Raw genomic sequence first — 15,514 nt, 5'->3', positions numbered from 1 at the left:
TTTCCCCATCTATATGCGATGAAGTGATGGGACTGATGATCTTAACTTTTTGAATGTTGAGTTTTAAGCCAGCTTTTTCGCTCTACTCTTTCACCTTCATCAAGAGTCTCTTTAGCTCCTCCTCACTTTCCCATAAGGGTGGTGTCATCTGCATATCTGAGGTTGTTGATATTTCTCCTGGCAATCTTTATGGCTGAGTAGTATTTGTGTGTGTGTGTCTGTGTGTATACTGTATCCTTATCTAATCATCTGTCGATGGGCATTTAGGTTGCTTCTGTGTCTTGGCTATTGTGAATAGTGATGCTGTGAACATTGGGGTGCATGTATCTCAGAATGACGGGTTTTTAAATGTAGTAATTTCTGGAAATATACCCAATTTACTCTATTTTGCCCTTCTTCACTAACTTTCTCTAGAGAGCAGGAGTAAACGACCATATACTTTTCTCCATCTGCTTCCTTTTACCAAGGAGGAAACACCTATAGGATGCTATTGCTTAGGAAAATGGTACTTCCCTGCAGCCAGCCACGTATCCTATGAGCATCTGTGGGCTACAGGCACCGTTGCAGGCAAGTGAAACCTGGGGCCAGTCCCCCAAAGTGGGGTGAAGACAGATGCTAGAATTTTCCCAACTTTGATCCACATATCTAATTTGGCCATAACTCTCTCTCCTCATTGTTAGATAGTTAGCAGAGTGCTGAAACCACTTGCCGTGCCAGCTAGCACTTAAGCAAGCAAAGAGGTTCAGTGACCTTCAAATATTATTGAAATCTTGTTGTTCTAGGCTTGAAGTGGCTTGAATAATTCTTCCAAAACATTAAGTTGTTCATTGTTCAGTTGTACATGAAGCAATAAGGGCTTCTCTTTGCATTCAGCGTGCCCTTCTGTTCTCAGAAGGTCTCAAAGATGCTGAAACTAATTGCTATCATTCCTACAAGTGTATTTCTAGCTTTAACCAAAACAATATTATCCTTTCATGCCACCGGGTGGGTGCAATAGGCTTCAGAAACAGGGGCTTTTCCAGTTCTGGAAAGAGCCTGTTACCTCCATACGGATAGACCTCTCTCCTAGAATCACTTCTGGAAAGGCCAAGAGTAAGAAGGTGAGCAGTGACACAGGGGGTGTGGCAAGAAGACGGCACAGGATACATTTCCCAGGAAAGTACTATCTTAGTTTTCTTCCTTTTTGGTCTTGTGATTGGCTGTGGGTTTCTGCTTGGTAGTAAACAGAGACTTGATTGCTTTGTAAAGGTCAGCCCTGTCACCAAACCTCTCCATTTACTTGAGTTGCATTTGATTTCACACTTGTTGAAAAATAGTTCAATGGCTGTGATGTCAGCCTCAAGTTCCTTGGGCTTATATGCCCTGTGTCTTTGAGATTGAACTCAGGAAACGCTCCTCTTTGCTGGACACCAGGTCAACCTTGTTTATAGCTCTGCCTCCCATGTCTACAGGGCCTAGTGTACTCTGTTAGTTCAATGCATGAACCAGAAGGAACTGGACTCTACACCCAGAGTGTCCCCCAACCCATGTCTGGAGAAATCCCATGTTCTGCCCCAAGGACAGACTACCCTTGTGGTTTTGAACTGAGTCTTGGCAGTTCCTGTCTTTGCTCTCTGTGGTTTCACATGCTGCTCTCTAAAAGCTAATGTGTTCAGCTTCTCATTTATCAATACTGGGGAATGACACCTCTCACTTGAGCTAATGCTTATAAAGTAGCCTCTATGTGCTGATAGTTATCATTTTGGCTTTTAAATCTGTGCATTAAGTGAGTTCTAAGGGCTAGAATACCTCCCCCAAGGATAAGTCTGTGTTGGAAGGAGCAGTTAAAGTATGCACTCTTATTTTTCGTATACTATACTCTCCTGTACTCAGTCAAGTGGATTGTGCTCCTGGACCTCCCAGTGTACTGGAAACGATTTGCGGTTTTGCACAGGTATAAGCATAGACTTCTGCTTGCACCAGCACAAAGTATACCCTGAGCCCTTCCCCTGGCATTGAGTTGCTCTATTTCTATCCAGTTCAGTCCAAAACTCAGGATGGGTTAAGCACCAGCATATGATACTGTTTATATTAGTTTGTCATGAAAAGGGGATTTTTGAATTAAATGTCGATAACCCAGCTCCTTCTTAAATCTTTTTATCAGCTTTTTCATTCCTACACCCTGGCATAATGACACAGGTATTACGTAAACAAGGCACCTTTGAGGGCTGCTTATAAAGATCCGGGAGAAAAGATAAATATGTGATGATGCGCTGAGATCCTGAAATATGAGCTGCAGGTTTGTATTTTCTTTGTGGCATCGGATATTGGTTTTCGTGCTTTATTGACCTGGCAGGGAGAGAGCTGACAAAACACCGAAGAACTTTACACCTTTTTCTTTTAAACCTCTCTGTCTACATGGAGAAATCTGAACATTGAATCACAGAGCCAGAAAGACCGATGGGGCTAGCCACTCTTGTCTTTGCAGAGCCCAAATCAGATTCAGCCCTCAGAAGTAAAAATACACACCTCACCTTCCCAAGGGAAAAAAGGAACTGGAATTGGGCTTGTTGCAGAGTCGCTCCCAGGCAGATGGAGGAGTTGGGCTCTGAACTGTGACAGTCCTGTTCAATAAGAAGCTGGTGTTCTCAGTGACCTGCGTTAAGGTCGGCAGGATTAGAGTGAGTTTGTATTTGGTTAATCACTCTTTCCCTTCTGTCAGGGTCTTTGTCACTACTGCGTTGCTTGGGAACATCAGCAACAAGAATCCTCCAGAATGCTGATGTTAAAGACATTTAAGTTTAGGGCAGAGCGAGCCAGACATTTCTTCCTGCGTGGCAGGAATCAGGCATCTTGTAGAGCATTGTCTCTGGAGGAAGTCATTTTATAATTCTGTCCCCTGGGCTTAACACCTTCAAATAACCTTCTAAACCAAAGATCCAGCAAATATAAAAGTCCCTGGCCTTAAAAAAAAAAAAAAAAGAAAGAAAGAAAAAACTTTTGCATAATCATAAAAATCACTGATAGATGGCTACCTTGAGGTGTGAAGTAAGTAAGCCACACTCAGGACAAAATGACATGTTACAGGTTTTTTAAAGAATTGTGATGAAATATACATCACATAAAATTGACCATTCTAACCATTTTTAAGTGTACTGTTCAGTGGCATTGATTATGCAACCATCAACACCATCCATCTATCCCCAGAACTTTTTCATCATCCCAAAGGGAAACTCTGTCCTGCTGAGCGCTAACTCCCTGCCCCTGGCAGCCACCATTCTACTTTCAGGCTCTGTGAATTTGACTAGGGAGGTCATATAAGTGGACGTTCCCAAGCTTTTTGTAATATTTTGGGAAATATTTGATCTGACTTCCAAGAAAAATTTTAGAGGAGGAAACGATGGTCTTGGGCTGATTGTCAGGTTTTCCTGATTTTTGCATCATAGCGGTGTGTATGGCGGATGCCTTGTTCTTTTAGCCTTCATAGAACTATAGCCAAATGGAAACAAATGAAACAGATCTTCACCTCCCAGTCAGATGTGTTGCCAAACAGGAGCCATAACTACTTAGTGTAGTTTTACATTTTAATGAAGCATATTAATTTGTAAGTTTTTTCCTCACTTGATTCTCACCATGTCCTATCAGGTATTTGCTTAGTCCCATTTTAATGATGAGAAACTGTGGCTCAGTTCAAATTGTCTAGGGCTACAAAACTCATCAACAGCAGAATCGGGACTTTGGCCGCCAGTTTTCAATTTTAAAAGTGCAATGCCTTCCACCATAACACACTGTGAACAATTATCACCTCTCTGGAGGTCCATGCAATGCCAGCCCTCAGGAAAGGAAGGCTCCTCCAAATGTATCCCTGATTATCCGTGCTCTCCCTCACTAGCTTGGAAACACATGGAAACCCTTGACCTGACAAGCCAGCCTCCAAAGTTTTGATGTGAACTGAAGGCCTGACTCTCTGTCACTGATGGCCAAGTTTAGAGCTTAGTCCAGCACTGTCCAGTAGAAATATGTGAGCCACAAGTGCAAGCCACATATGTAAAAGAAACAGGTGAAGTTACTGAAGAATACATTTTAGGGACTTCCCTGGCAGTCTGGTGGGTTAAGACTCCACATTTCCAACGCAGTGGGTTTGGGTTCAATCCCTAGTTAGGGAACAAAGATTTTACATGCCATGGGGTGCAGCCAAAAAAAAAATTTTTTTTTTTACTTAACCTCATATCTCCAAATTGTTTCAATATGCAATCAGTTTAAAAATTATTAATGAGCTATATTACTTTTTTTGTTATTGTCAAGTTTTTTGTTGTTGTTACTAAGTACCCATTTTACACTTTTAAGCAATCTCAAGCCAGATGCTAAAATTTTATCAGAGGTACCTGATGTAAATTGAGATTTCATAAAAATTTCCAGTTGAAACAGTAGATTGATGTAGCTGAAGGTGTCTCACGTATATGGAAAAGTTTTCTTATAGCTGAATTGAGTATCAGTTTTAAAATTTAATTAAAAAGAAGGGAAATTTAAAATTCAGTCCATCCATTGCACAGGCCACATTTCAAATGCTCACAAGCTACATGTGGCGAGTGGCCACCACACTGGACAGCACTGGTTAGGTGAGCAGCTAAGGCTGCTCTAGACTGGACCCAGCAGCCCTGGACTAGACAGGGGTCAGCAGCCTTTTCCCTAAAAGGCCAGATAGCAAATATTTTCACCTCTGCAAACCACATGGTACCTGTTGAAACTACCCAATTCTACTCTGATATCATGAGAGCAGCTGCAGAGTGAATGAGTATGACTGTTCCGATAAAACTTTATTTTACAAAACAAGCCCCAGACCGCATAGTTTGCCACTGTTGGACTAGAGCATTTGTTCTGCTGCTTCACCCATGCTGTGAGAGTGAGAAGAGGTTGTTTTCTGAGATGAGGTTGTTAAAACCCAGCCCCATCGTATCCCCTTTCCAGGGTGTAATTACAATTTTGGCACCACTTGGTGTGAAGACTGCAATGCACCGGAGTCCTGGGTGATTTTTCATCTTTCAGACACACTCTCCTTGTGCACAGGGAGGAAATTGTTTCACAGTGCTTTGAGGTCTGTGTATTGAGAATAGAAAAAACTTGGGGTAAAAAAGCCAATAAAAGCATTATGGGTTATGTGAATAATGTGTGAAACTCCCAGGAACACCAGGGTATACCACCCTCTACTCTTTGCTCTCTCCACACAGCCAGAGAGAGGCAGGAATCATGCCCACTTCACAGATGGAAACGTACACAATAATGATGTTAAATCAGAGGGACGGATATTTCTCCATGGTTATGATATTATGTGGCTTGCATCCATTGTGATGTTAAAGGCAGAAGTAGTCATATCATCAGGAAATAAATCCATCCAGACTAGGTAATATTTATTGCAAAGCAATGGTCCCCACCTTTCACATCATGATGTTTGAAAATGGTATTGGTACTAATGGAGAAGAGAAAGGGGACAGGAAGGGAGGGATTGGAAGAGAGATAACACCCCATAGTTCTTTAGGGAGGGGGAAATACAGGAGTCTGGCCTTGCAGGGATCTCTGAAGCTCAGCAACTAGGGGAAGGGGCAGTTAAGTGAAAATCAGTCATAGCTTGGGGTTCTATTGAACCTAACTCTTCAGGTCCAAAACTTTCTCCAGCAAGAATGATGCTCAGGTGTTGGTGGTGGTCATTTAATAATCCCTCAACATACTCAGCAGTTTTGACTTGGAGGTCACCTTTTCTAAAATCAGGGTTTGAGGCTGAACTGAATTAAGTATCTTGATCATGAGTGGTCACATTTGCAAAGTACAAGGTGATGAAAATGCTTGGTTTTTCCAGGCGCATTATGCAACTCTGCCTTCCCTCAAGTTCTGCAGCTCTATTAGATGTTCAGTGCTGCGTGCAAGTGGGAAAGATCTGCATCCCCACGATGGGTTTTTTTTTTTGACTACAGAGATAATTATTTGGGGTAGCTGTTCTGATGATGGCTCACACGGAGCCTCAGCCCTGCAGCGCGGAGCTGTCTCTAATCGTGATTGCCTGTAATGATGATTACCCCAAACTCTGGAATTATAACAATAGATTTTACAAAGTTAGAGCATAATTACTCCGCCGTTCCATATGTGAACACAGTTTAAACATCTTTGATCTTTTGAATGATATCAGACTTTTGTTCTTCATCTTCTGAAATAGTGAAGTTCAAAGGCAGTGGCTCCAAACCATCCCTCTTTGTTCTTCATAGTGAGGTCAGGTTTATTAAAGTAGTTCACCTGTTAGAGAAATAAGGGCTGAACTTGGGTGGAGAAGAAAGAGTACAGGCCTGTGTTGTTCAGATCCCAGTTCTGCCACCTGGAAGCCACATGGCAGGAGAAAGTCTCTAGCCTCTCAGAGACTCAGATCCCTCATCTGTAAACACCTACCTGGCTGAATCATTGTGAGTCTTAGAAATTAATATAAAGCACCTAATTGGTGCCTCACAGTGACAGGCAGTCAGTGAAGCATTTTCACCACCACCATCATCGTCATCGCCTTCACCACCATCATCAATCCTGTTATTAATTCTCAGGCTTTAACATCTTCACAGTCCTTCTGAGTCTATGGATTTTGCAGCCTTCACTTTACATAAAAGTTAGTTTGAAGCTGGTGATCTTCATCTAATTTAGGGATGAAGCTTTACGAGAAATTAGTGTTAAAGAGGAAAGAAGAAACAGGCCCTCTAAAGATGGAACATTCTGGTCTTGGCTCCATCTGGTACTGAGCAAGTGAATGAATACCTTCCTCACCCTCTGCTGAAGTGGTTCTCAGCTTTTAGCTTGTGTTTGAGTAAAATCCCAAACTCCCTGTATCTCACAGTGTGAGTGTAACATGGGCTGGAATTGACCCAGGAGTTAGCATTTTTAGGAGCATCTCTGGTGATTCTGAGACATGGTTCAAAGACTCTCTGTTTTGTCCTGTCCCCTCCAGTTGAGAAACTTCTGGATGCATGTGTCTTTGAGTGAATTTGAGTTTTAAAACCTCTACTTCTGGATGGCCCAGCTCGGATGGCCACAACAGGCAGAACAGGGCTGATTTGCTTGAGAGCAAAGAAAGTGACAGCTGCAGAGCCCTTGATCATCTTGGTGTCTGGGCTTGAGTGTCCCACCACCCCCAGCACTGTCACCCACGTGACTGAATCCAGCGTCTGTTGTCGCCCACAGGCTGACGCTATCTTAGTGAGCTAACCCTGGTGTCTGCCCTGCGATGGCTCATTCAGGAGCCGCTGGAATGATCAATGAGGCTGTGCAGCCAGGCCCTCCTCTGGCCGCTGGTGAATCAGCCTATGGCTGCCTTGACCCTTTGCTTTCAACACAGAGCAGGAAGCACTTGAGCTGAGCGCAGCCAGGCTGACTCGAGTCCGGCTAATGGCTTTTCTGTGTCATGCGTTGTCCTTGGTCCCATGCATTTCCATGCATGAGTGGGTTGGAGCTCCTGGAGATGGTCCAGGAATAGATATCCCTTCTGCATCCCCGCCCCTGGCTAAAGCCCTGGACAGCATTTTGGTTTAAGTGTATCTGCTTCAGAAGTGGGGTCAACACTTTTAAAAAAAATTGAAGTTGTCAACTCAAGAAAAATTCGCAACCTAAAAGATGTGTTAAATTGTATTTGCGGAGCTTACTGCGAACTAGAGAGAGCTCTGAGAAGGGAGGAGCCAGGATATATAGGAGTTTTGGCTGGGGGAAAAACACCACACAGTCGAACAGTTAAAAAAAAAATACCATGTAGCAGTAAAAGATGTGCTAATCACACACAATAAAACCATACATCTCAAGGTAATGATTTTAGTGCTTTTTTTTTCCCCATGAATGGGAAGGTGCGTGAGTCTAGATTCTCTGAAATGTTTCCTTAGGTATGCATCAGGGCCAGTGCCCAAAGCACAGAATGTTATCTGTTTTTCTCCATCCTGAATTCTGCTCAGGGCTCAACACTGAGGCTTGTTGTGGGTTGGAGTCAAGAGGCTACAGTGGCTGATGGCATGATGGCAAGCAAATACTCTTTGTTTACTGTAATGGCAGCAACATTCTCATTCACAAGGCTGAAATCAGATAACACAGAATTAACCATTTTAAAGTCAATTCAGCAGCATTTAGTACATTCACCACCTTGTACGACCACCACCTCTAACCAGATCCAGACCTTTCATCACCCCAGATGGAGACCTCGTACTCACTGAATGGGTTGGCTTGGGCTGCCATAGCAAACACCACAGAATGGGTGGCTTAACCAACCAGCGTTGTAAGGGCTGACAGTTCTGGATGGTGGAAATCAAAGATCAAGTGTCAGTAGTCAGGACTGGTTCCCTCTGGGAAGGCTGGGAGGGAAGGATCTCTTCTGGGTCAATCCTTGGCTTGTAAGTGGCCATCTTCCTGCATCGCTTCACCACATCTTCTTCCCTGAGTGTCTCTTTGTCCATCTTGCCCCTTGGGAGCTTCCCAAGTGGCACTAGTGATAAAGAACCCATCTGCCAGTGCAGAAACATAAAAGACCTGGGTTCAGTCCCTGGGTCAGGAAGATCCCCTGAAGGAGGAAATAGCAGCCCACTCCAGTACTCTTTGTCTGGAGAATCCCATGGATAGTGGAGCCTGCCGGGCTACAGTCCATAGGGTCACAAAGGGTCAGACACGACCGAAGCAACTTAGCATGCACATAAGGAAACCAGCCCTGTTGGATTAGCGCCCATCCCAATGACCTCATTTTAATTTGATTGCCTCTATGAGGAGCCTGTCTCCAAATAAGGTCATATTTGAGGTATTGGGACTTACATTTGACTTTTGGGAAACACTGTTCAACTGATTAACACCCATGAAGCAGTATCAGTATCAGTACTTCCTTCCTTTTTATGGCAGAGTAATATTCCTTTGAAAGTAAACATATTTTCTTTGAACACCAAGTACAAAGCAACTTCTAGTGAAATCTCCATCCCCTGGGCAGCTGGGCATTCTGTTCTAAGCTTGTGTGCCTATCCACATAAGGTGGAGTGTTGATCTCACAGGTGTATCTCACAGATCTCTAGCCTGTAACCTTTTTCTCACTGTCTTCCTCCTGGAAAGAGGGTTAGTTAGTCTTTATGAACAAAGGAAAGAGGACTTACTAAGGGGAAGCCAAGATAAGCTTCTAATCCCAAAATGTGTTTACAAATAAATTTTATCTTTGATTTCCTTTCTCCTCTCACTCCCTTCATCCTCAACACAGACAGAGATACATTAAAAGCGTTTTAAATGCAGACCCTTCTGGGGAGGAGTGTGGCACAGGAAGCTCTGCCCTTTGAGAAGAGCCAGACTCTGACTGCTCTTTCCATTGTCATGGTGACTGGGCCTGGTCCCTTGGGCTGACCTCACACCAGAGCCTTTCCCATTCTCTTCACACTCCCCTCCCTGCACCTGCCTCAGAATAAAACAGGGACATTCAGACATGTGAATCCTCTCAGCTTTGGAACTGACTGCACTGTTGATTTGTACATTTCACCTTGCCCCTTTAATTTAAAATCTATTTCTCTTGCGCACCTATACAGGAGAGCTGCATCCCTGCTGACCTTGGCTCTTTGGGGATAACCCAGAGCCATCATGAGCTAGCTGCAGACTCAGGTCCCTTCCCCCCATCCCATGGGCCTCGATGATGCTGACACTGTGTTGTCTCACACCGAATCTGCAGGAAGGACCACAGCAGTGTCTCATCACCCTGCCTTCTGATTCTGAGCAGACTTCATGCAAAAATTGTTTGACTCCCTCCTTCGCCTCTCTCTCTTTCTCTTCTTTCCCCTCCATTAAATTAGTTTTTGTCACTTCGGAAGTTCACTGGGTGAAGAGATGCATGCTGGCTCCAGGGTTTTCAGAGAGGCAAGAAAGAGACTGGAACAGCTCAAAACAGCAGACAGCATGGAAAATATTCACATTACATGTTATTCTATTTTATCATTTTCATGTAAGCACATGTGGCTTCAGGGCCCTCAGGCTAGAAGGCCACACACTGTTAGTGGAATTGGTTGAAAAGGATTTATACTGTATAGATTTTCTCCCTTGTGGACCAGCCTAATGGTGGGTTCACAGTTTCCACTCAAGGGGGAGTCTGGGCATCTGAAGTTTTTTTTTTAAGCTTCCAGGTCATTCTAATGTCCATCCAGCTTTGAGAACCACTATCCTAGAGGACAGAGACCTCCAGGAGAGTTTTAACACTTTGAGAGAGGCAACGAAAGAAACAGGTGACATCTAATCCTCTGTGCCCAGCAATGCAGTTAATTAGGCAGAAAGAATGGACAGAAATAACATACCCTGGTCTGTCTTATGCCAAGCAAAATAGGAATTTAGCTCCACTTAACCCTGTAAGGCCAGTGTGAAAAGGGAGATTCCAGCATGCCCACCTCCCTGCTGCTAACCATGGGTTAGCAGGATTGGCTGCCAAACCTTGAAGACCATCAGCCCCCTGGTGAACATTTGCCAAGGTGATGCAGAATGTTCACAGGAACAAGCCGTTTCTGCATTCTAATCACAATTAGTTCCCTTCCTTATTCTTGAGGAAAACTAACATCAGGCCCACGTGCCTGCTTTCTTTTCTCAACAGGAAGTGCTGATGCCATGAGTTGCTTGCGGCACCATAGTTGGGAGGGGTTGTCTTTAAAAGTGAGTGGTGGGGCTGACCTGTCTGCATCCGTGTGTTTTGTAGTACAGAATCGGACAGCTGTACATGATCAGCAAGCACAGCCACGAACAGAGTGACCGAGGAGAAGGGGTGGAGGTTGTCCAGAATGAACCCTTCGAGGACCCTCACCATGGCAACGGACAGTTCACAGAGAAGAGGGTATATCTCAACAGGTAAGTCCTGGCAGCTGGCGTTCCACCTCCAGGCGCCTTCCCTGCCCAGGAATCCCTCCCACCTGGCCTCACGGCACCCAGTAGAGGCTGTGACTGTCTGGGATGAAAAGGTGAGTTAGAAAGTCTTTATATCCACCCTCCAAAACCACCAGTCAAGTTGCTTCCCCCGCATTCTGCAAAATAGTCCTCAAATGCATTTTCATCAGGAGCTTTCCTCTTACCATTCGCAACCCTTCCACCAGATGTTAGGATGAAATCTGATCTTAAGGATTAAAGGACTTTGTCTTCTTCCTTGGTTCTGGGATTAGCAGAAGGAAAGAGGCAGCTTTGCCTGTAAATTGTAGAGAAATAAGTGCTGAAGATAGTCATGTACCGTTGGGGTCTTAACTCAGTAAGATTTCCACTTCCTGTCAGGTGGAAGTGTCCCCAGAGGGAATTGACAAAACTAACAGTCACCTGTGACCAAAGTGAGATACAGTATGCTGGTGGTTTCTATCTCTAAACCACTTGAGAAACTGTATAACTTTTCCTGCAGCAGAACAAGAAGTGGCCAGCTGTCTCAGTCATGTCTGTTTTCTCTATCAAAATATTCATATTTATCTTAATGGAGGGTAATAAACATTAGTAAGAGGGAAATTTGTTATAAATAGGATATCTGGACTTTCAGTAGTAATTCCATTCTTCCCAAGGTAAAGAATGTCATCTCTCCTTTGGAAGGGTAAAAATTCAAGGATGATCAGCCAGCACTGATCAGGACTGCCATTTCTGTTTTGCAAAATACATTTTTGTAAATCTTTTCTGTTTTCTTATCACTAATGACATAATTGATTCCTGGGGCTTGTCTGATCTTCTCCCTACCTTACACTCCCCTCTAGGTCATTTTCTTCCTTTTCCTTTTCTGGGTCAGAACATTTGTAGTCGCATGCCATATGGCGTATATTTTCTTAAAACTAACAGTCTATGTTAGTGAACCAGCGTGTGACCATTCTGGTCTTTGCTATCCTCTCCATGAATACTCTGCTACCATCTGTGGCCTCCCTTATTGGCGCATTTCTCGTTATTCAGAAAGCACTACCAACATAATAGTTGGACTGTGTCCCCATTTTATCCACTGACACTTGTGAATATTTCTGCATTCTCAGTGCTTTAACCACAAACAGATGTTCCTGAGAGAGCCATTTGTGGAGTCTCTCATTCTTGCATGACGTCCACCCTCCAACAGGCTGAAGGGGACTATTTCTTCTTGATGGGAGTGTTTGTGTTCTGTCACCAGTGTGTTTGGAAATCTCTCAGGCCAGTATCCTGACTCTGAAGGCCTTGGGCTGATTAAACCCAAGGATGCAGTACCAGGGAATTCCTGAGTCATGATGAAATGCAAATGAGATCGATCCTGTTCACCTATTAGTAGCTGTGAATTGCCAGGATTTGGAACCAGTTCAGCCTGCAATCAGCTGTTGATTTGCAGGAGTATCTGAGCTCCAAGTCTGGTCTGAGGATGGCTTCCTTCACAGAGAGGTTTCTCAATATGCTGCTTTGACATTCTTAGTGCTAAGGGTGTAAATAAAATATTGAGCATTACTCACCTCTGTAGAGCAAAGAGAAGTGAGGAGAGTGCGAGAAAATAGATAGAAACCTACAGAAAATTCCATTTCTCAGCAAACAATTGCATTTTCCCAAGTTATTGCCTGGGGAATGTTCCCTATGTACCAAATTTAAGAAATTAGAAAACTTTATAACTTTTCCTGAAACAGAACAAGAGGTGTCCAGCTGTCTCTGTCATGTCTGTTTTCTCTATCAAAATATATGACATTTATTTTAAAGGAGAATCATAAGCATTAGTAGGAGGGAAACTTGTTATAAATAGAATATCTGGACTTCCAGTAATAATAACTAAAAAGATTAATATAGACCTTCCCCCTGCACCTCATATGACAAACACAGGATGAAATATAACAATATAAAAATGAATTCAAACCGAAGAAAGGGAAATCCTCAGATACTAGAAATAAAGAGGAGACTCTAACAGGAGTGGAAAGCACATGAGCTAATGCTAGGGAAGCTGGGGGATGTCAGAACTGAGTGTGGGCCCTGCCATCCAGGGGTTGGGGGTGTCATGCTCACAGTGTTAGTTGCTTAGTCGTATCCAGCTCTTTGTGACCCCATGGACTGTAGCCCACCAGGCTCCTCTGTCCATAGGATTTCCCAGGCAAGAATAGTAGAGTGGGTAGCCATTCCCTTCTCTGGGGATCTTCCCGACCCAAGGATTGAGCCCGGGTCTCCCACATTGCAGGCAGATCCTTTACCTCCCATAAAGGGACAGGAAATGAGGCCTCAGTACTTGTAAATGGGGCATTGTGATTAAGAATCATGCAAAAAAAAAAAGTTTTTGACAAAGACTGAGAAAACTTACCACTCAGAGGTGCACACTGAAAGAACTACTAAGGCTTCCCTGGTGGTCCAGTGGCTGAGTCTCTGCTGCCAGTGCAGGGGGCCCAGGCTCAATTTCTGGTCAGAAAACTAGATCCCACATGCTTCAATGAAGAGCAAAGATTCTGCATACTGAAACCAAATAAGTAATTAAAAGTACTACTGGACTTCCATGGTGGTGCAGTGGATAAGAATCAGCCTTCTAATGCAGGGGACACAGGTTCAATCTCCGGTCCATGAAGATTCCACATGCTGCGGAGCAACTAAGCCCGTGCACCACAACTACTGAGCCCGTCTGTGCTCTGGAGCCAGCGAGTTGCAACTACTGAGCCCTCAAGCTGCAACTAGTGAGCTGGTGTGTCCTCGAGGCTGTGCTCTACAACAGGAGAAGCTACTGCAATGGGAAGCCCACACAGCGCAGTGAAGAGTAGCGCCTGCTTGCTGCAACTAGAGAAAGCCTGAGCACCGCAGTAAAGACCAGTGTGGCCACAAAAAGTCCTAATAAAGGCTGTATTTTTAAGTAAAAGGGAGTTGAAACCAAGAAGAATGAGGAGGGAATCTAGAAGAGATAGTGTTGTAGCCACGCATTCCAGGAAACAAACTCACTCAGAAGGACAATGCAGATAGCAGAGAGCAGTTTATTACACCGGCAGGCCCAAGACAGAGTCTCCTCTTAGCCAAGGACCCCAGGCAGCATTTGTGAAAATCTTTTACACCCCATGTGAACGTGTCTGCACCCACCACTCCAAATTCCTTGAGACTTACATAAACCAAGGAAAATACAATCCCAGTAACCCCATGATTCACGTGCTGTGTGCTCATGTGCTCAAACAGTCAAACAATTAGCCAATAATCAATAAACCTGAGGTTGCACTCCGATTGATACAGAAAAATTTATGGCCTGCCTGGAGGAAGGGGTGATTAGTGTATGTTTTCTCTTAGGCGATGAGTAACCTAGATACGATCTTTAAGGTTCCCCTGTCTGGAGGGGGTCTTATCCTTCGGTTGTTGTTTTCATAGGCACTAAACACAGAGTTCAGAGTCCATTGGAAAGATGGCCGAGCATGATCAGCATGAACAGGCCTAAGACGGAGTCCCAGCCCTATGAATTCCTTTTCCAGTAGTAAATATCTGGACAAATCTGAATAAGCATAGAATGTTGCAAATATATGAACAATGAGTAATTGGAAATAGACTCATGGAATTTAAACAATTCAAATAACAATAACAGAAAATATACAGTTCAGTTCAGATCAGTTCAGTTGCTCAGTCATCTCCAACTCTTTGTGACCCCCATGGACTGCAGCATGCCAGGCCTCCTTGTCCATAACCAGCTCCTGGAGTTTACTCATACTCATGTCCATTGAGTTGATAGGGGTGGTAAAAAAGAAATGCTGTAAGTTGCTAATATTATCTAGAAAGAGGAAAGACATGCTTATTAATTTTTAAAATTTAAAGCAAGTATGCCTATTCAAAATGTAAAAGTAACCTCTAAAAGAATAGTAAAATAGTATGTTTTGGTCATACACGGTTTTGGAAAGCGTGACCAATCCAGTTGAAGGCAGAGGAAGAACGAAGAGAAATCTACAAAAAAATATGGTAAATAGAAAATATAAGTTGTGTTTGTCAGATGATAAATCAAAATATATCACTGATCACAATAATGTATTATATCCTAAACCTGAACCTCGCTCAACAAAAATATGGCAACACTGACAAAATTACATGTGTCCTGAAGTTATAATGGGGATTTTAACCTACTTCTTTAATAAACTGATAGAGCAAGTAGACAACTTATTAATAACAAGCATAAAGAAGATATAAACAACTGAATTACAAGCTTGACCTAGTGGATATTAATAGACCGTGGAACCAACATGCCTTTCAAACACACATGAAAGTCTGTAAAAACTGAATACAAAGGAGGCCAGAAACCAGTATTAAATACTAGAAAATTGATATCATGTAGGTCCTATTGGCTGATTTCAAAGCGTGACAATAAGAAATTGCTAAAACAATAAGTGTATGACCTAAATCAAATCCCTTATGACTATACAGTGGAAGTGAGAAATAGATTTCAGGGACTAGATCTCGTAGACAGAGTGCCTGATGAACTATAGATGGAGGTTCATGACACTGTACAGGAAACAGCAATCAAGACCACCCCCAAGAAAAAGAAATTCAAAAAGGCAAAATGGCTGTCTGAGGAGGCCTTACAAATAGCTGTGAAAAGACGGGAAGCGAAAAG

The 15,514-nt window shown here is 43.3% G+C and overlaps 1 protein-coding gene across 1 annotated transcript in view; it reads left to right on the top strand.

The window, feature by feature from the left end:
- The window catches only part of PITPNC1 (phosphatidylinositol transfer protein cytoplasmic 1), a 262,838-nt gene that overhangs the window by 117,303 nt on the left and 130,021 nt on the right, over positions 1 to 15,514 (top strand). Inside the window, exon 2 of the mRNA XM_015098883.4 lies at positions 10,691 to 10,839. Coding sequence (XP_014954369.1) covers positions 10,691 to 10,839 — 149 coding nt within the window. The remainder of the gene's footprint in view (positions 1 to 10,690; positions 10,840 to 15,514) is intronic.

The sequence above is a fragment of the Ovis aries genome, chromosome 11, assembly GCF_016772045.2.
Source record: "Ovis aries strain OAR_USU_Benz2616 breed Rambouillet chromosome 11, ARS-UI_Ramb_v3.0, whole genome shotgun sequence".
Classification (NCBI taxonomy): Eukaryota; Metazoa; Chordata; class Mammalia; order Artiodactyla; family Bovidae; genus Ovis; species Ovis aries.
This window is presented reverse-complemented; position numbering and strand designations above follow the sequence as displayed.